Source organism: Sprattus sprattus (genome assembly GCF_963457725.1).
Source record: "Sprattus sprattus genome assembly, chromosome: 3".
In the NCBI taxonomy this organism is placed as follows: Eukaryota; Metazoa; Chordata; class Actinopteri; order Clupeiformes; family Clupeidae; genus Sprattus; species Sprattus sprattus.
Genome location: NC_137922.1, coordinates 32,633,308 through 32,653,079, shown reverse-complemented (window position 1 = coordinate 32,653,079; position 19,772 = coordinate 32,633,308). Strand labels below are relative to the sequence as shown.

Below are 19,772 nucleotides of genomic sequence, written 5' to 3'. Positions count from 1 at the left end.
AAACCCACCTTTGATGTTTGTTGCCAAGAAGCCTTATTTTGGTCTCATCTGACCATATAACTGTAATATAAAAGTCTGACTTACATTTGGCAAACTGTAGGCACTTTAGTTTGTTGTTGATTGACAGCAGAGGCTTTGTTCGCACAACCCTCAAAAACAACTTGTGGTGATGTAGTTGCAGTCTGATGGTAGTTCTGGAGACTTTCCAACCCTAGGACTTAACTAACCTCTGCAATTATCCAGCTGTGATCCTTGGAGATTCTTTTGCCAGTCGAACCATCCTCCTCACGGTGCGTGGGGTCAATTTACAGATAGGTCCTCTTCCAGGCTGATTCCTTACATCTCCTGTCGCTTTTAACTTCTAAGCTATTGCCCTGATTGTGGAAGTGGGTATTTCCAACTGTTTAGATATTTTCTTATATCCCTAAATCCGGGTTCCAGCAGCTCAACAACTTTTTGGCACACTTTGACACTGAGTTCTTTTGTCTTTCCCATCTTGATGAATGACTAAGGGTATTTGGCCTGTGTCACCTCATATTTATACCTCTGTGAAGCAGGAAGCCATGTTTGACCACTAAAGAGTTCCTAATCAAACAGGTGAACTCAAAAATGTAAAAAAATGACTGCCAATATACTTCAGTTAGATTTTAATTATAGGATTTTCTAGGGGTGCCAATACTTGTGGCACCCATGTTTTGGAGAAAAATATTTTATGTAATGTCAAAAAAATTATTCTTTCAAGAATTTTACTTCAATGAAAAGGTTTTTGTGAATATTTTGAGGGAAAGACCAAGAAGATAAACAGCAAAGATATATTTTTTCATAGCCTGTTTTGGTCACATTCACTAAGGGTGCCAATAATTGCGGAGGGCACTGTAAATTACTGTTCTCAGCTGACTTCAATGACTCTACGCTCTAACTGCAAGTTATCAAGGTAACTTCATGAACAACAGTAGCCATTGCTAGTTACCGGTCTTGACACCTAAACTGCTTAGACTAAACGCAGGAAGTCTGCTCTATTCCCCACAAATCCTCAGTTACAAAATAATTGTTCAAGTTCACAAACTCATTCGTAGTTTTATAAGAAAGGTAACTTAACCTACTATCGCTGTTTACCTCACACTCTCATGGTAAGTCAATCTCACACAAGTCAGATTTAAATATTGAGAAATCTAATTCACTTTAAAATACTATCTAATGTGCCAGTGTGGCACTGTTCAATATGAATCAACCCAGCAATAAACATGGACCATTTTGGTGTATATACACACATAAGCACATTGAAACCAAATGTTTGAACGACAACAGTAAACATAAAAGAACAAACGTTCCCTTACCTTTAAATTCTTTTCCCAGTAGAGATGACGATGAATTCTCTTTCACTCAAACCAACTGAAGTTTCTCCTGCCCTCCTCAACATTCGTCACCACGTAGTGTCCCATAAAATAAATCATTATATTAGGTCTACTGAAATCTAAGTAAATGTTGTCGGTATTACACAAAATGTGTTGGCTGAATATATTAATATTTACGGTTACAGAGTTAGTAATACATAAGGTTGCACATAGCTTTAAATTAAGTAAAGTTCAATATCAATTCGTTTTAAGAGACAAAGTTTTCTATTTTTTTTTTTTTAAAGTGACGGTTCACACATGTACACACAGCCGTGTTGACTAGTGCATCTGACCAGCAGATAATAATGTAACATGCAACTCAAAACAGAACATAAATAGATTAAATATAACTTTAAGAACCTATATTAATAGCTTAGATTTCTTTGGGTCACCGTTGTTGACATTTATTTTGTTGGACCAGGATCATCATCAAGATCAACCTCAGCCAGCCTATGATGTTATTCACATGCGCTCACTCAAAACTCAAATTTATGCCACATTCAAAATTCTAACTCATTCCTGGAGCAGGTACATTCTTTCAAATCTGCCTTTGAATGCAACATTACATCAGTGCACTGTCTATGGCTTTGCGAATCTGAGACACACTTATTTTTCAGCTTTGTCTTCACTATGTCAGCTTTGAAAATTACTGTGCACAGTCACTCTTGAAGGTATAACATTTTTCAACCTCTGTAAACGTGTACACATACAGTAGCATATGGTTGACTTTGTAGTCCCTACTTAAACTAGGTTCAAACGGTGTGCATGACAATAGACATAGGGTCGCTTTTCCTTTCTATTCTGGACTGTGGCCCAGTGTAAGGCATGCTCATCAGGGGCAGAAATCCCAGATGGGACTGGGAGGTCAGGACCCTCCTATCCTGAGTAAAATATATACCCCCCCTCAATATATCACTGTAAATGAGTGCTGTCAGTTTAACACGTTATTGACGGCGTTAACGCAAACCCATTTTAACGCCGTCATTTTTTTTATCGCGCGATTAACGTGTTATTAACGCTCTTTTTGGCCTTGCAAACTGTGTAGTAGGCTAACGTTATGTTTGCATGAATGGTGAGCGCGATACGGCGAAATGGAAGATAAAAAGCTTCTGAATAGAAAGTTTACCTTTAAAAGTTGTGTTGTGCAAAAATAAGCGAGCGTCACCTTGTCTGAAAACGTCAACAGGCAGCTGGCTGAAAGAACAGAAGTAGTAGGCTTACCTTTTATTGGTAACCTAACTGTAACGGTTCATTGTTTTTGAAATAAGAGGCCTGACTTCTATGTTCACAGCAAACTTGAAAAAAAGAAAATATTAAGCCATGGTTTAACTGCACTATAGGCTGAGTCCTTGTGTATCTGAAATGTGTACTTTATAATTTTATTTTGTACCGCCCTGTTTGGCAATGTTGTTTTTCAATAAAATGAAACATTGCATAAAGCAAGCCAATCCACTTTTCATGTTGATAAGAACATTAAAATAAAATAAAATGATGGAAAAAAATAATTGGAGAGACATTTAGAATAGATAAAAATGTGCGATTAATCGCAATTAATTTTGAGTTAACTATGACAAAAATGTGATTAATCGTGATTAAATATTTTAATCGTTTGACAGCACTACTGTAAATACAAAGTACTTATATTAATAATTAATACTAAATACATTATTTTGTTCTAACTTGGCAATACAAATTTTTAAAGTGTCAGAACATGTATTTTATTTAAGTTTAGCTGGTTTTGAGAAATTTTACTTTGCGGCTAATGTTGGGTTTCCTGGTTGCTATGCTTATCTAGTTGCTATGTTAGCTAAAAAACGTTTAAATAAACTTAAACAGCCTATTAAGATTAGCTAGTTTTGAAGCTGATGTTATAGACTCCTCAATTTAACTTATAGGAAAAGGTGGAAACCCTCAGGGTGCCTGTGCAGCTTCATATTAACAAGTTCATATTGACACATTAACATGAGTTCATCACACACTAGCAGCTGCCAACTGTTAAGATGCTTCCTTAAGCCAGACATAGTTAGGATAGTTCAAAAGCTATGATAAGTAAAACCCCTCTGGGTACCTGTGCAGCTTCATATTTACACAAATTCATACTCACTTCATATTAAAATAAAAAATAATGTGTACAGGAGGCACCTGAGTATTAGCCGCAGAATTAACTTAACTGCAGGAATTTTGCGAAATCAATGCATAAAAAAGGATCGTAAAAAATAGGGAGTTCAAAAAGTCCTTTGTATGCCAGTCCAAAGCAAAGAAAGTCTCAGCCTGTAGCCTGTAGATCCAAAATTGGATGCATGCATGTCAGAGGGCTACTTGACTGGTTACATTTAGCAGTTTTAATGTAAGTGTGAAAGTGAATGAAAGTGCAACACAAATTTCTGGTTGCAGGTGGCAACATTTCTATGCACATACACAAAACAATGGTGAGTGATTTGACTGCCCTTTTTAAACTATTCACCCATTCTTATATTCCACACTCCTATATTCCATGTAATTGAGCAATGACAGTATTTATGTCTCGTATTTGTTTTATAATGTGAAAATTGTTACTGGCCTCTCAAACCTCTTTGGTGTGGACACCTCACTAGGTCTTGCATAGCCAAAGTTTTGGCCTTGTGGGCCCCACTGACACACCTGGCGTTGTTCCTCAGGTTAAGTTAGTAGAATAAACATGCAGTTGTAAGGGTCTATTCTTATTTCTCAGGTGTGTGTTCATCCTCTTCTCCACACACCTGCACACACACCTCAGCAATCCCTCGAGGAGAAGCAGGTGCAGTGCCCTCACTCACACATACACTAGCACACAGATCACCAAGTCTTGACTGTTTCAGGTTGTTGTCATCCATTTTTACAAAGTGTTAAAGTCACTGGCACAGACCCACCCACACACTCACACTCACACACGCACACACACACACACACACGCACGCGCACACACTCACAAACACAATCACACAATCACACACTCTCACAAACACACAAACACACACACACACACACACACACACACACACACACACACACACACACACACACACACACACACACACACACACACACACACACACACACACACACATCAGCACTCCCACAAACACTCAGGATCCATTAATTGCCCATCATCCGCTTTGTCCAAACACTTCTCATGTGCACTTCATTCACATGCTTTACATACAAAGTGTGTACTGTGTGTTTTGGTGTGTGTTTTGGTGTGTGTTTTGGTGTGTGTGTGTGTGTGTGTGTGTGTGTGTGTGTGTGTGTGTGTGTGTGTGTGTGTGTGTGTGTGTGTGTGTATTAGTGTGTGGGCGGGTGCTTGTGAGGTTTGCGGCCCCTTTATTTGTCATTCACTGGTCTCCTCATGGAAACATTTTATGTAACTTTTTGGGTTTGAGATGAAATGTCCTCTCCTTTCCTCTGAAGGTCACTATGGGTCAGTGGGAATAGTCACCGTGGGTCAGTGGGAATATTCTCCATGGGTCAGTGGGAATAGTCACCGTGGGTCAGTGGGAATAGTCTCCATGGGTCACTGGGAATAGTCACCGTGGGTCAGTGGGAATAGTAACCGTGGGTCAGTGGGAATAGTCACCATGGGTCAGTTGGAATAGTCACCGTGGGTCAGTGGGAATAGTCACCGTGGGTCAGTGGGAATAGTCACCGTGGGTCAGTGGGAATAGTCACCGTGGGTCAGTGGGAATAGTCACCGTGGGTCAGTGGGAATAGTCACCGTGGGTCAGTGGGAATAGTCACCATGGGTCAGTGGGAATAGTCACCATGGGTCAGTGCAGAGGCTGTTAGATAAGAGGCCTGTGTTGGCACCGGGGCATTTGTTTGAGAAGCACAAGGAAGAATGGGTAGAGTAGTGGTATTGCGTGTATGTGTGGGCATGCATGCATTTTTGTTATCTGAGTGTGTGTGTGAGTGTGTGTGTGTGTGTGTGTGTGTATGAATGTGCTGAGTGCTTGGGGAAGGGGGTAAATCCCCTCACAAAGAGGGGAATATTTGGATTTGAGTTTGGGGAGGCGAACGGAAGCGGCATTAGAGGTCGGCTTTCAGAGCAATAGAGCTGACGCAACACCCCAGCTATGGCCTCCTGACCCATGAACACACACACACACACACACACACACACACACACACACACACACACACACACACACACATAGAGTCAGGGATGTAAAGCAGACACATGTCACATACAGAGCCACCATACAGACACAAAGCATATGACCCTGACACTCACAGGATGCATCCAAAAGAGGTCAAGCCTCCAGGCTCTTTCCCTTTTAATGTATTCCTCTTCATTTATCACACCTTCAGGTGCTATTTAAAAGAAGAGCCTCATTCTCTCCTCCCTCTCTCTCTTTCTCTCTCTCTGATGTTCCAAAAAGGCCTGAAGGACTCAGAGCTTCTGTCAGACAACCATATGCTGGTGTTGAAGCCATATGCTTGGGGGACATGTGAGTTTCTGAGACCAGTTGTGACCTTCCCCCACAAGGCCAGGACCACGAGGTGACCGGTCTATTTATGTTCTCTCATTGGCTTCTTTGATTTCATCTGCTCATTGGCTGACGACACATATTTACATAAGTTTACAGGCCAAACAATGCCACAGGTTGAACCCTCAGTAGCACGAGGGCATCGATTTATCTCTCTCTCTTCCTCTCTCTCTCTCTCTCTCTCGCTCTCTCTTTCTCTCTCTTCCTCTCTCCTCAGAATTGGGTCAGCTGAAGGAATAGGCTGAGCTGACAGATGGAGAGAGTTCCCAGAGAGACCAGACCTGCTACAAATAACTCTCAACCCGTGCCTGCACACACACTATGAGACACACATACAGTACACACACACACACACACACACACACACACACACACACACACACACACACACACACACACACACACACACACACACACACACACACACACACACACACACACACACACACACACACTCTCTGTCTCTATATGATATACACACTTTCCACGACATGCAATATTTCATTACATGCAAGCACAAATATGTCATTATATCATCTGAGAAAGAAAGCTCAACAGGTAAAGATCTACTTCCGAGATCTAAAAATAACCTGGCATTATTGGTATAGCAAGCGGCCATATATACACACAGGTGGAGAGAGAGTACAGAGAGAAGCGTTTTCCTCTCCAAATCTCCCAGGGTGCTTTGGGACTGGCCGAATGACAGTGCCCCTCAGAAAAGGCCTGCTGGGAACTCTGCATGAACAGTCCAATCGTATACCAGTTATAACCATGGGAGCCGTCCAATCAGATCAGGCAGAAGCCTTGGAGGTGAGCAGGGAGCGTGCCAAGTTAAACCACCACCCTCATCGGCTAAAAATACAAACAACCCGAACACGACCCAAAGCACATTTATTCAAGAGCGGTCAAGACCATTCTGTCTGATTCCCCTTCTCGGCATATCTCAGTCTATACAGGTTTAGTGTATGCAGCTACTTCTGTGAATGTGTTTAGGGCAGATGAGTATCTAGATGTAACCTAGTGGTAGTTAGGTCTTGGCTCTGCTATGCGACTACGCCACTTGGTGCCTTTCTCACCAAGATATGTTGTTGTGTAATTGTACCTTCTGAGAGAGACAAGGGGGCTCACGCCCAGGTACGTTCTAGTGACGACAGAGACGTGGTATTTCAAAGAGAAAAATAATATTTATTAATACATGGCTAACTGACATTAAAATGAGGCAAGAGAGGGAGTAATGACTGCCTCCATGGTAGGGGGCATAGGGAGCAGCTGCTGCAGGGGGGGGTTACCTGTCCTGGGGAAAGGAGTGAGACCGACACGCCACCCGTGCTCTTGATTCGTTTACCTACTCACACTTTCACACACACACACACACAACACACATAGGGACAAGCACTGCAAACAAGGATAACAGAAAATGGTGAGGTACAAGTTACCACTCAGAAAAGGACATGCAGTGCGCGAAGAAGAAGGACTCGGATCCAGTGACCTGCCCCGCAGACAGCTACCACCCTCTAGAGAGGAAAGGGAAGGAGGGGTTGGAGTTAAGCCTAACTGGCTAAAACCAGGCAGAGTTCTAGCTATGTAAAAGCCTACTCAAACTAGGGGAACAATGCTAGGGCAGCCACTACAGCACAAATCACTCTAGCACCGCAGGGAGGAGAGGGGACAATAATAAAAGTGATAAAAATCAGCACGCTAAACCTAGCTCACACCTAGGTTTAGTCAACCAAACCAAGATAAAAGCAAACAAGATAAAACGATGTCAAAAGCTGAAAGCACACAAATTTTACTACAGGCAAAGCAGCAGTGGCAAATCTTCCTAAACAAAGGAACCAACAATCTGTTACATTGATTCATAATGAGCATGTCTCACCTTATGATGAATATGACAGCATTGTCTCAGGTTACCTTTATGTACATGCATCACCGAAAGAATACACACTGAAACTATGGTTCCTGGCGTCTCCTAACCAAAACCTAAATGAGGACAGATGTATTTCAAACATATGTTACAAAGACATTCAACCAATCAACTTTAAATAGAGATGAAGCATAGATGCTATGTGAAGGCTTGCACAGAGTCAGTCGCGTTGAGCAAGCAACACCTCCATATGGAACGTGCAAACAAACATATTCGTATATTAACATGAGCGGGAGAAGTTACCTCAACCAGTCTTCAGTTTATTACAGCAGGTTGTGCTAGTTTGGTGTCTAACCCAAACCTTCGGTAGCTTGCAGGCATACTACCCGGAAGCGTTTGGGTGAACGATAAACACCTGTTACCAAAACAGACACTCTAGGAATGAAGGAACATACAGATGAATGGCTAATAAGCTGTATGCTAACTGAAACTAAAACAGGAGCACATACCTTAGGCCGCAATAACACAGAGAGCAAGAATGCGGGATCCCAGACACCTCTAGTATTCTACCTGTTGAGCTGGTCTTATACGAGCCGCACTTTGGTTAATGAATAAACAGCCACGGAGTGTAAATCGGGGGCGTGGCAGAGCAGGACCCAAGAGTTACGTGGCTACTGGAAGAGAGCACCGTAATTCTGCCGGTTACATTCCACCCCCCCCATTTCTTATCGGCGTCCCGCAGATAAAATAAAAACGCCCTATATAATAAAGAAAAGCATAAAATGGGTTCTTAAAACCAGGGTCGGAAACCTGCTATAGTACTATTAATAGAACCAGGCACCTGGGAGTTCGTAGCCCCATTCGCGCTGGTCCTACTCACCGACACTGGGAGGTGACTGGAGTTTCCATGCCTTCCTGCAGTGAACCGGGACATCCTCCATGGAGGTAGTACACCGCCACCAGGGGCAGAATCTGTGGGGACAGGTAGAGCAAAGGTAGGAAAAGGCTGTTCAATCTGCTCGTGGGGTCCGACAGACCCAGAGGCTGCCGCAGGAGAAAGAGCCAGGTTGGGATCAGGAGGACTAGCAATGCCCCACTGTCCCACCTCATCCTCTTCAGTACTTTCTGGCTCCGCTACTGGGGGTTCTGGAGGTGCAGCAGGGGGTTCTGGCCAGTGACTCCGTGGGACCGGCTGCAGTATGGTCTGCTGTACTTGACGGGGTACCCGCTGGTCATGCCGCTCTGAGGGTTCTGGAGGTGCAGCAGGGAGGTTGGGCCGGTGACTCCGTAGGACTGGTTTCAGCATGGTCCGCTGTACTTGACTGTGTACCCTCTGGTCATGCCGCTCATTCCTCTGTGGCGCCGCAGTCTGCTGCACAGGAACCGCTCGATCGCCATCACACTCTCTGGCATAATGCCCAGGCCTCTGGCATCGCCTGCAAACAACAGAGGAAGAACGTCCAGGCCTAGCCTGGCGTACTGGTACCTGCAAAGTAGCCAAACTGCTGATGAGCTGGTAAATCTGCTCTTGCTGTGCCAGCAGCATTGTTCTTAATTCTGTCATTTCGGACTTAAATGGGTTTTCCTGGGGTGGGTAGCTGTCCTGCTGGGCTCTAGAGGACTGCATTGCACAGAGAGATTGGACAGAACTTCCACCTCTAGCAAAACCACTTGGCCTACCTTCCCGCTCCCACTGGACGGCTTCAGCTCGTACTTCCAACATGGAAAGCCCTGGGGTCTGGCGGACCAACCGCTTCAGCTCCCTGCGGAGATCGAGGTCAAGGAGATGCTCTACAAATGTATCCCGCAAAAGGACATCAGGGTTAGGCACTGCAACAGGGGAACTCTGGGTCACTTTATTCATGAGAGAATAAAGGGCATGCGAATATGCTAGAAAGGACTCTCCATGAAGTTGTCTTCTAGAGAAAAAGCTCTCTTGTAAGGCAATGTAAGATTTTGGACAACCATAGAGTTCTTTCAGTATAGATAAGACCTTTTCTGGATCCTCCCTCTCGGCCTTAGTCCTATACTTGATCTCATCCTTAGCCTCCCCATCCAAGTGGTCAAAAATAAAATAGGCTTGATCAAGTGCGTCCAAGTGCCTTGCCCTTATGCTAGCATACACTTCTTCCACCCATTCCACAATACCCATCCCCGCTCTGCCCCTGAACATTGGGCACTTTTTTTCGCTAGGGAGGTACAACACTCGTCCCTGCTGTAAGTGTTCTTTCTTTGCCTGAAGTTGCCGCACCTGCTCCCTCAGTTCCCGTAGCTCGTTATCCATGACTACAAACGAAGAACAGTGCAGTTAATCAGGCAAAAAAACTAAAACACAAATAAACAAAACAGGGTATCTGCCGTCAGCCAGTCGGGGCGCTGTTGTTGTCCAGTGTAGATGTCCCACGACGTGCCAACTGCTGCTTTGCCTAAAAGTTCTATTACACAGCTTTTAACAAAAACACAAAGAAAAACAAAACAAACCAGAAATACACGTCTCTGTGTACCAGATCCTGCCGACTACGCCAATTGTAACCTAGTGGTAGTTAGGTCTTGGCTCTGCTATGCGACTACGCCACTTGGTGCCTTTCTCACCAAGATATGTTGTTGTGTAATTGTACCTTCTGAGAGAGACAAGGGGGCTCACGCCCAGGTACGTTCTAGTGACGACAGAGACGTGGTATTTCAAAGAGAAAAATAATATTTATTAATACATGGCTAACTGACATTAAAATGAGGCAAGAGAGGGAGTAATGACTGCCTCCATGGTAGGGGGCATAGGGAGCAGCTGCTGCAGGGGGGGGTTACCTGTCCTGGGGAAAGGAGTGAGACCGACACGCCACCCGTGCTCTTGATTCGTTTACCTACTCACACTTTCACACACACACACACACAACACACATAGGGACAAGCACTGCAAACAAGGATAACAGAAAATGGTGAGGTACAAGTTACCACTCAGAAAAGGACATGCAGTGCGCGAAGAAGAAGGACTCGGATCCAGTGACCTGCCCCGCAGACAGCTACCACCCTCTAGAGAGGAAAGGGAAGGAGGGGTTGGAGTTAAGCCTAACTGGCTAAAACCAGGCAGAGTTCTAGCTATGTAAAAGCCTACTCAAACTAGGGGAACAATGCTAGGGCAGCCACTACAGCACAAATCACTCTAGCACCGCAGGGAGGAGAGGGGACAATAATAAAAGTGATAAAAATCAGCACGCTAAACCTAGCTCACACCTAGGTTTAGTCAACCAAACCAAGATAAAAGCAAACAAGATAAAACGATGTCAAAAGCTGAAAGCACACAAATTTTACTACAGGCAAAGCAGCAGTGGCAAATCTTCCTAAACAAAGGAACCAACAATCTGTTACATTGATTCATAATGAGCATGTCTCACCTTATGATGAATATGACAGCATTGTCTCAGGTTACCTTTATGTACATGCATCACCGAAAGAATACACACTGAAACTATGGTTCCTGGCGTCTCCTAACCAAAACCTAAATGAGGACAGATGTATTTCAAACATATGTTACAAAGACATTCAACCAATCAACTTTAAATAGAGATGAAGCATAGATGCTATGTGAAGGCTTGCACAGAGTCAGTCGCGTTGAGCAAGCAACACCTCCATATGGAACGTGCAAACAAACATATTCGTATATTAACATGAGCGGGAGAAGTTACCTCAACCAGTCTTCAGTTTATTACAGCAGGTTGTGCTAGTTTGGTGTCTAACCCAAACCTTCGGTAGCTTGCAGGCATACTACCCGGAAGCGTTTGGGTGAACGATAAACACCTGTTACCAAAACAGACACTCTAGGAATGAAGGAACATACAGATGAATGGCTAATAAGCTGTATGCTAACTGAAACTAAAACAGGAGCACATACCTTAGGCCGCAATAACACAGAGAGCAAGAATGCGGGATCCCAGACACCTCTAGTATTCTACCTGTTGAGCTGGTCTTATACGAGCCGCACTTTGGTTAATGAATAAACAGCCACGGAGTGTAAATCGGGGGCGTGGCAGAGCAGGACCCAAGAGTTACGTGGCTACTGGAAGAGAGCACCGTAATTCTGCCGGTTACATAGAGCATGTACGTATATTCAGGTGAACTATTAATGTGAATTTTGGATTCAAAATGACATAGTAGATTATTGGGTTACTACACTGCTTTTCCACAAGATTGAGCCCTGTAGAACCTGATAATGTAATAATTTCCTGATAACGTAATAACCCTGATAATGTAATAAAAAATCCCTCATAAGTCCCTAAAAGATGTAATAAAACCTGATAATGTAATAATATCCCAATAATGTAATAAAGTGCATTTCCCAATAATGTAACAATCGCCATACCAATAATGTAATAAAATGTTACATTAATTGGAAGTTATTACATTATCAGGTTAGCCTCAATTTTGCAGAACCTGATAATGTAATAAATTCCTGATATTGTAAAAACTTTGGTCAGTGCTGAAATGTTGGGACACCAGTTATTCAGACCAAGTAGTGATGCTGTGTAGACAACCACCCACTATTGTTTTGCTCATATTTTGATCCCCAAAATCAAAAGAGAATTTGATATAAATCAAATAGCGAAATGTCAGCTATTGATGATCAATGAGGACTTAGAAACTCAAAGTTCTATGTGCCCATTAGCTGCCGGTCTATAACATACCAAAATGTTCTTATTTTTTTTCTCTATTAGTTGATTACCACTGAATATCCCTTTCACCATTGTAAAAATTGTGCATTCGCAATCATATAAAATATATACTGTATCTGCTAATAGTGAAGCAGCAGGTCTCTGGACAGCTTCACTGTTTGGACCTCTGAAACTGGAGATGCTACAGCACCAACCAAAGTTTTTACAATATCAGGTAATTATTACATTATCAGGTTCTGCAAAATTATTGGGTAATGCACTTTATTACATTATCGGGGTATTATTACATTATCAGGTTTTATTACATGTTTTAGGGACTTATGAAGGAATTTGTATTACATTATCGGGAGTTATTACATTATCGGGAAATTATTACATTATCAGGTTCTACAAGCCCCAAAACATGTCAACATTTAATACATTTCTTTGTCCTTTGTAGATGCTATGTTACATTACACTTGAAGTTATAAGGGTGACATAAACATAAAGTGAAATTTTTATTATTTAAACCAAAAAGTATTTGGTAGAGACCGGAGGTGAATGTATAAGAGGGAGGTAAGAGAGAAGAGAGAGGTGGAAGTTGAGAGAAGTTGTTGGGGGTAAAGAGATTGGACACAAGAGCTGAGGCCTATAGTTTCACACCCACGATGTTGAAATGATAGACTGCCACACACACACACACACACACATACACACACACACACACACACACCGGGAGTGACAGACGCTGGGCTGCTCTGATGGCACCCTGACAGAACAGAAAAGAGACACCCAGCAAGAGGCAGAAGCACAACACAATACAAAGTGACACAATGCCACATTGCACCATCTCGCGCAGTGCCACACAACACAAAGCACATTTTCATTAAAAGGCAGAGGGCCTGAGGCGGGCCCTCCAGTGGACCCTAGAGTGACGGGTGAGGGGAGGCATAGAGCCCACACATGCTTGGAGAGCATAAGAATACAAATATGAACTGGTCTGTCCAGCTTTCCTCCAAGTTTGGATCACCCACACACACAAAAACAGAGATAGACACATACATATTTCTCTTTGTGTTTATCTTGGCTCAGAGATGACTAGCATACTTTTTACCTTTCATATACATACAGTATACCTCACATATACTGTGCATACACACACACACACACATACTTTTTACCTTTTACAAGTCTCCATTCACTTGTGGAGCTTGCATAGCGACAGGTAATGACACAACTCAAGGACAACTCATCATCAAATGTGTGTGTGTGTGTGTGTGTGTGTGTGAGGGAAAGAGACAGATATTGTTGACTTATTCTGCTGAAAACTGAGGTCAGGATCATCAAGCATGAAGAGGTCAATACAGTGGTTTACATCCTCTGCTGTGCTGAAGTCTGTGATGTTGGGTGATTAGCGCCTGTCCTTGTGTGAGGCCCCTGCTGGGGAGTTCAGAGCTCCTGCTCCTCGGAGCCCCAGGACACGGCTGTCAGGTAAATGAGATGAGCGGAGAAGAGGAGAGGAGAGGAGAGGAGAGGAGGAAGGCGGGTCAAACCTTATGACTGAAGGGAATGGAAGTCTGGACTGTAATGCAGTCTGAGCAACACTCCAGTAACCCTGTGTATGTGTGCGTGTCTGTCTCTGCTTGTTCATTTCTGTGTGGAAACACTGAAGTCAGTGACTTTGACTGAATTATTAATTGGATGGTCGTTATGTTAAATCAGTCATTATCAAATCACCCTCATCTGTTATTCTACTACAGTGCAAAAGGACGGCAGAAAATCAGGAAGGGAGATAGGCAAGCTTAGCTGGCAATCATTTCATTCCAGTGTTATAGATCCATCATTAGCACAGAAGGGCACTTTGGACAGGTACATCCACACGTCTAGACACTGATGTATTAAAATGTGTTGTGCAGGGGTGGACACTGGAGGACTATCGTACCCCGTGTATCATCATTGTTATGAAATTGAATTAGTTTGAAAAGCTGAAAAAGGGCGACTTCTGAGACGGTGCCGCTCTTAAAATAGTATCACCCCCAAAAAAAAGGGTGGGTGTGGGGGGGGGGGGTTTGGAGCGATGGAGAGCGGGCTGACAGTTAGAGAAAGAGAGCGCGAGTGAGAAAGAGAGAGAGAGAGAGAGAGAGCGGGTTGAAACGGGTTCAGAGCTCAGCTCAACTCTCACACAAAAGAGACAGTGGAAGTTCCCCTCGCCTGTCCTCCCCTTCCCTGTCATTGTTGGGGAATGAATGCCGAATGGGATGACACAGGAAGAGTGAATAAGAGACAGACACACTCAACCACTCAACATAGCTATCACAGATTTTTCCAGTAGCACTAAGTGTAGTGTAGAGTATGGAGCATTGACTGGCTCTTCTTCACAATGCAGGAATGCGCAACAAACTCAAGCCCACACGCTGATTTTGGGAGTCATGAACATGTAGCCAACTTAAGCACAATAAACAATTTTTTATGTACAAGCTGAATTTCTGAAAACCTTCTGAATTGGTCAAAGTAAGATTATTCTATTAATTTAATATTGATTGATGGTTACTTGACATTTGTAATGCTCCCCCTGTTGGTAATAAACAGAATAGCACATTGACTATGTACACTGACAACATGTGCAATACTGTGCAATACTTAAAGCCTCCCTACAGGCAATATTACAATATTTATGGAGGCCTTATTCTTATTCTGCAAAGGCAAGTTAATTTATATAGTACATTTCAAACGTGTTATTCAGTGTGCTTTACATAAATAAAAACAAAAGGAACAACCAAAGGAAAATAAAGACAAAATAATTAAGAGTGAAAACAGTAAAAGATAAAAAAAATAATAAATAAAGGAAAGTCTTAAGTACATAAAATTGAATAAAAACATAGTGGAAGTAGCCCAGACTATGTGTTTATCTTTTCTTGAACACAGAAAAGAGAACCATAGAGCAACAGCACGAATAGAACCCTCAATAAAATCCACAGTAGAGCCTGATAGGGATTTAGAGAAAGACCCGAAATAGAGCTTAGCCCAAGAAAAGAGCTTAGAAATAGGCCTGCCAATAGAGCTTTGTAACTTCTCTGTTGAGAATGAGGTCTATTAAAGTGCAGTAAGAATAGAAAGCATGTTTTACAGCTCAAGCATAGGCACATAAAAAAAAAAAAATCACCTGGATTATAAAATTGCTAGATTTGGGGCACATCTAAGATCTTCTGGCAGAGTGTTCCAGTTGCATGCAGCATAACAGCTAAATACTGCCTATAATTTGTAATTTGGACAAGTCCATGGATCTAATAGCCCTTGTCAGTTCATATTCTTTAAACTTGTCAGATATACAGGATATTCTGGGTCTAAACCACTCAGTGATTTATAGACAGATAGCAGTACTTGAAAATCTATCTAAGATTTTTGGAAGTCCACCCTACTGGAGATTTAAGCTTCTCTTGGGCTATATGATTCTGGCTATTCTTTTTTTTTGATAAGGCTTGTGAAGGTGTGATCTGAATCTTATAGAATGCCAGGACTTTGTAGTTGTTTTTTAGAGCCAGATAATTTAGTTGTTTGCTAATAATACTAATCCATGTGTTGACAAAATATAATTCTCCAGATGTATCTGTGAATTACCTGCATTACTATGGTAATCAATGTTATTGTTCCGACAATTTGGCCCAGCATAAAGAGATCGAACAGAACAGGTCCGAGAACTTATCCCTGGGGGATTCCGCATGTCATAGCCACCTAATCAGATTCAAAACCACCAATGGTGACAAAGTAACTGACACATTCCAAGCGTTTACAAATAAAGTTAATATGGATGACATTATTAAACACGGACAAATTGGAGACAAATTATTCACACACACACATACACACACACATATACACACACACACACACACACACACACGCGCACACACCAAACCCGCCCACACATCAAAACACACACACCTCAGTGGTGGAGCCAGCTTGTCAGTACACACTTTGTAGGGGGACCATGTAAATGAAGAGCAAATGAGATGTGTTTGCACACACTCATATACACACACACACACACACACACACACACACATACACACACACACACACACACACACACACACACACACACACACACACACACACGCACACACACACACAAAGTCAAACCGATATTCTCAACAGAGATGAGCAGAGCAGAGAAAATGAGAGAGAGATGTGGACGAACTGAGAGATGAAGACAAGGAGAGAGATGGATGCTTGCCAGCTCAGTCTCCGTAATTATTGTTAATCATGGCATCCCTGAGAATAAATGAGGAATTTAAATCTGGAATCTCTCCCTCCCTCCTCTCACTCTCTCACTCTCTATCTTTCTTTCTCTCCCTCTCTGCCTGTATCTCTCTTTCTGTACCCCTCCCTCTCTCTCTTTCTCCCTCTCTCTCTCTCTAGGAAAGTGCTGAACCATCTTCAGCTCCACATCACCATGGAGACCCTCTGTCTGTGATGAGACGCTCGCCAATCACCATGGCTACAGTGAGTGGGTTCCCACCAGTGCCTTTGTCTCAGACCTGAGATCAGGTTAATACCTACTCCCAGGAGAGACCGCATCACCTCCTGGGCCTTTGCCAAAGGAGGGTATGGGTGAATACACTGGGGGTCACCCCGTCATTCCCTTTAGGGTAGATTCAAACAGAAATGCCCACATACAGGCCCTGCTTTCTGGTGTAAAAATGGATCAGTCTCTTCCAAGGGACTAATATCGTTTGGTGGGGTGACTCACTGGAGACTGCACACAGGAGCCTGGGCCCCAGCCAGCCGGTCGCTACATCTAACGCTCCCCTATCTCTCTTGCCGCCTTCATCTCTCTCTCTTGCTCTCTCACAATCGTTCATCACCCTTTTCATTCTCATTTTCTTGTTCTGTCCTCTCTCTTTGACTTCCTCATTGCTTTGCTTTGCTTCTCTCTCTTTCTCTTTCTCCCCTAGTAGAAGTTATCATTGTTACTGAATGAGTCAAAGCTTGCAGAGTGAAAATAGAGACAGATAGAGAAACGAGTGTGTGAGAAGGTGAAATCCCCCCTTCTCACCGTGGCAGAAAAAAGGCATTTTTTACGCACATTGCCCTGCCAGATACTAGGTCTCCCCCACTATGAGAGTAGGGTCCGGGCTCCCCCACGCCAATGGATGTGTCCAATTGGGAATATTTAGACCAATTTAGCCCCATGGGCGGCCTATTTAAAGGGTGCCTCACTCTTAGCAGGTAAAAAGCACTGGAAAAGAGAGGACTGTGCACTTAAAGAAGGACTTAGTTGATATGAGGATAAGTCAGAATTGGATATATGGTGTTTAGATGCGTGTTTTTTGTTGCCTAGTTTAGTTATCCTGCTTAGCATGTACATAGAAATTGCCAGAGATTGTGCCTAGTGTTTGTAAGTACCTTGAGTACTTTGTATGTCTTTGATTTATGTTCATTTTGTGGAGGTGAATTCCCCCCCTTCTCACCGTGACTCACTAAAGAGGAGTTTAGCCCCCTGTGGGTGGACTCCCCCACCACAATGGTTGGGGGTCCGGGCTACCCCGTGACAGTGGTTTGTTCCAATTGGAGCCAATTGGACCAATTTAGCCCAAGTAGCCGGCCTATTTTAAGGGTGCCTTAATCAAGCATTGAGGGAGAGCATTGAGAAGGCATGAGCGTAAAAAAAAACTGTTTGCCTAGTTTGTGTGCCTAGTTTGTGTGCCTAGTCTGTGTGCCTAGCCAAATGTTCATAGAGAATTGTGCCTTAAGTTAGAATGTGCTTAGAATTGTGACTAGAGAATTGTGCCTAGTTAGAATATGCATCGAGAATTGTGACTAGTTAAATGTAGCACTTCGACTGCGTTTGTGATTTATGTTTGTTTATTTTGTGGGCACATGTTTGGGGCTGATACCGCAGGGTCCTCCTTTTAAATAAAGATAAAGAAGATAAAGAAGAATATTTTTGTAAAAAAAAGACACCATCTCAAAAACGTGGGGTGGCCACCTAGGTCCCTCACATTAGTGCCTCACAGGAAGACTTCAATTGATCATGTTTGGTGAAAGGAGCATAACTTCAGCCAAAATTGAGAGTCCAAACAGCAGTTAAAAATGATCAGAATTGTGATACACTGATAGTCATCCAATTGTTGATTATGTGTGTGTAGTCACTGAGACTTCAAAGCATCAAGTGGATGAAGCAAGCACAACTTGTGGGAGGAGAGAGAGAGAGAGAGGATTGAGCACTGAGCATACAGTGACCACAAATGGCAGTTTCTATGACACAATCAGAGGAGGGAGGGAGGGAGGGAGGAAGAGAGAGAGAGAGAGAGAGAGAGAGAGAGAGAAGGGGAGGGAGAGAGAGAGAGAGAGAGAGGCAGACAGAGAGAAAACTGCAGTGCTGGATCAGATTGCAAAAATGAACGGTGTGAGAGAGGAGGAGGGAGAAGTGAGGGATGACCCTGCGTTCTAGGACGAGTGAGGATCAGACTTCACGAGGATAGCCATCCCACGCCATGGAATTTCACAAGGAAGAGAGAAAGAGGACGCGTATGACGAAGATCCATCCATCCCACAACAACACTTTCTCTATGGACAAATGCTTGTGAACACACACACATATACATTTACAAACACACTCACAGAGACACACTTTCAAGTCCTGGTGGAACCTTACTTTTTTTTGTTTCTTTTGAGGTGTACTTTTCATGAGGGATATATCTGGAAAATATTTTGACATTTTCTGAGCGCCGAACACACTCTGGGCTCTCCGTCTCATTCAAGAAGAACGCAACAACTCCAACGCGAGGAAGAGGAGGACGAGGAAACTAAGTGCAGGATGAAGAGGGGCAGAGGACAAATGTGTGCACAATCGGAGCGTCTGGACCCGACTCCTCTGTCTTTAGGAATCTAAAACTGAGGGAATGCTTCAGTTTGGCTAAGCAGAGAGTGTGTGTGCACGCACACACACACACACACCCCACGCACACACACTCACACACACACACTCATTCACCGCCACGGAGGGAGAGAGACAGGGGAGAAAACGCAAGGTAAGCACAAACCTCAAACTTTCAACCCCTTTTAAACCTCTATCTATCATAGAAACTTAGCTGTCTGCTCAGACAGTAAAGCTGTGCAACAAGTTGCACTGTAATTGTGAGAAAATGATTTGACTGCGCTCCATCATTTCTTCACTAAATTCATAATGGGTAGTTGGACCCCGGGAGAGCAGCAACATGGCTTTAAATGTCTCAGCTGGGCTCCTTAACCACAGACACACACTCCGTGTAAAGAACGACCTCTGCACCTGCACCAGAGCAGGAAAGATCTAATTAAGGTGAAGCGTTCTGATTAAAACTCCATAGATTATTCTACAGGTTGG

The 19,772-nt window shown here is 43.2% G+C and overlaps 1 protein-coding gene across 1 annotated transcript in view; it reads right to left on the bottom strand.

The window, feature by feature from the left end:
- The window catches only part of dnah3 (dynein axonemal heavy chain 3), a gene marked incomplete at both ends in the record, with an annotated part of 77,908 nt that extends 68,584 nt beyond the window's left edge, over positions 1-9,324 (bottom strand). Inside the window, 2 exons of the mRNA XM_080835444.1 lie at positions 8,641-8,732; positions 8,866-9,324. Of these exons, the coding sequence (XP_080691570.1) occupies positions 8,641-8,732; positions 8,866-9,324 (551 nt within the window). The remainder of the gene's footprint in view (positions 1-8,640; positions 8,733-8,865) is intronic.
- Between the last annotated feature and the right edge of the window lie 10,448 nt (positions 9,325-19,772).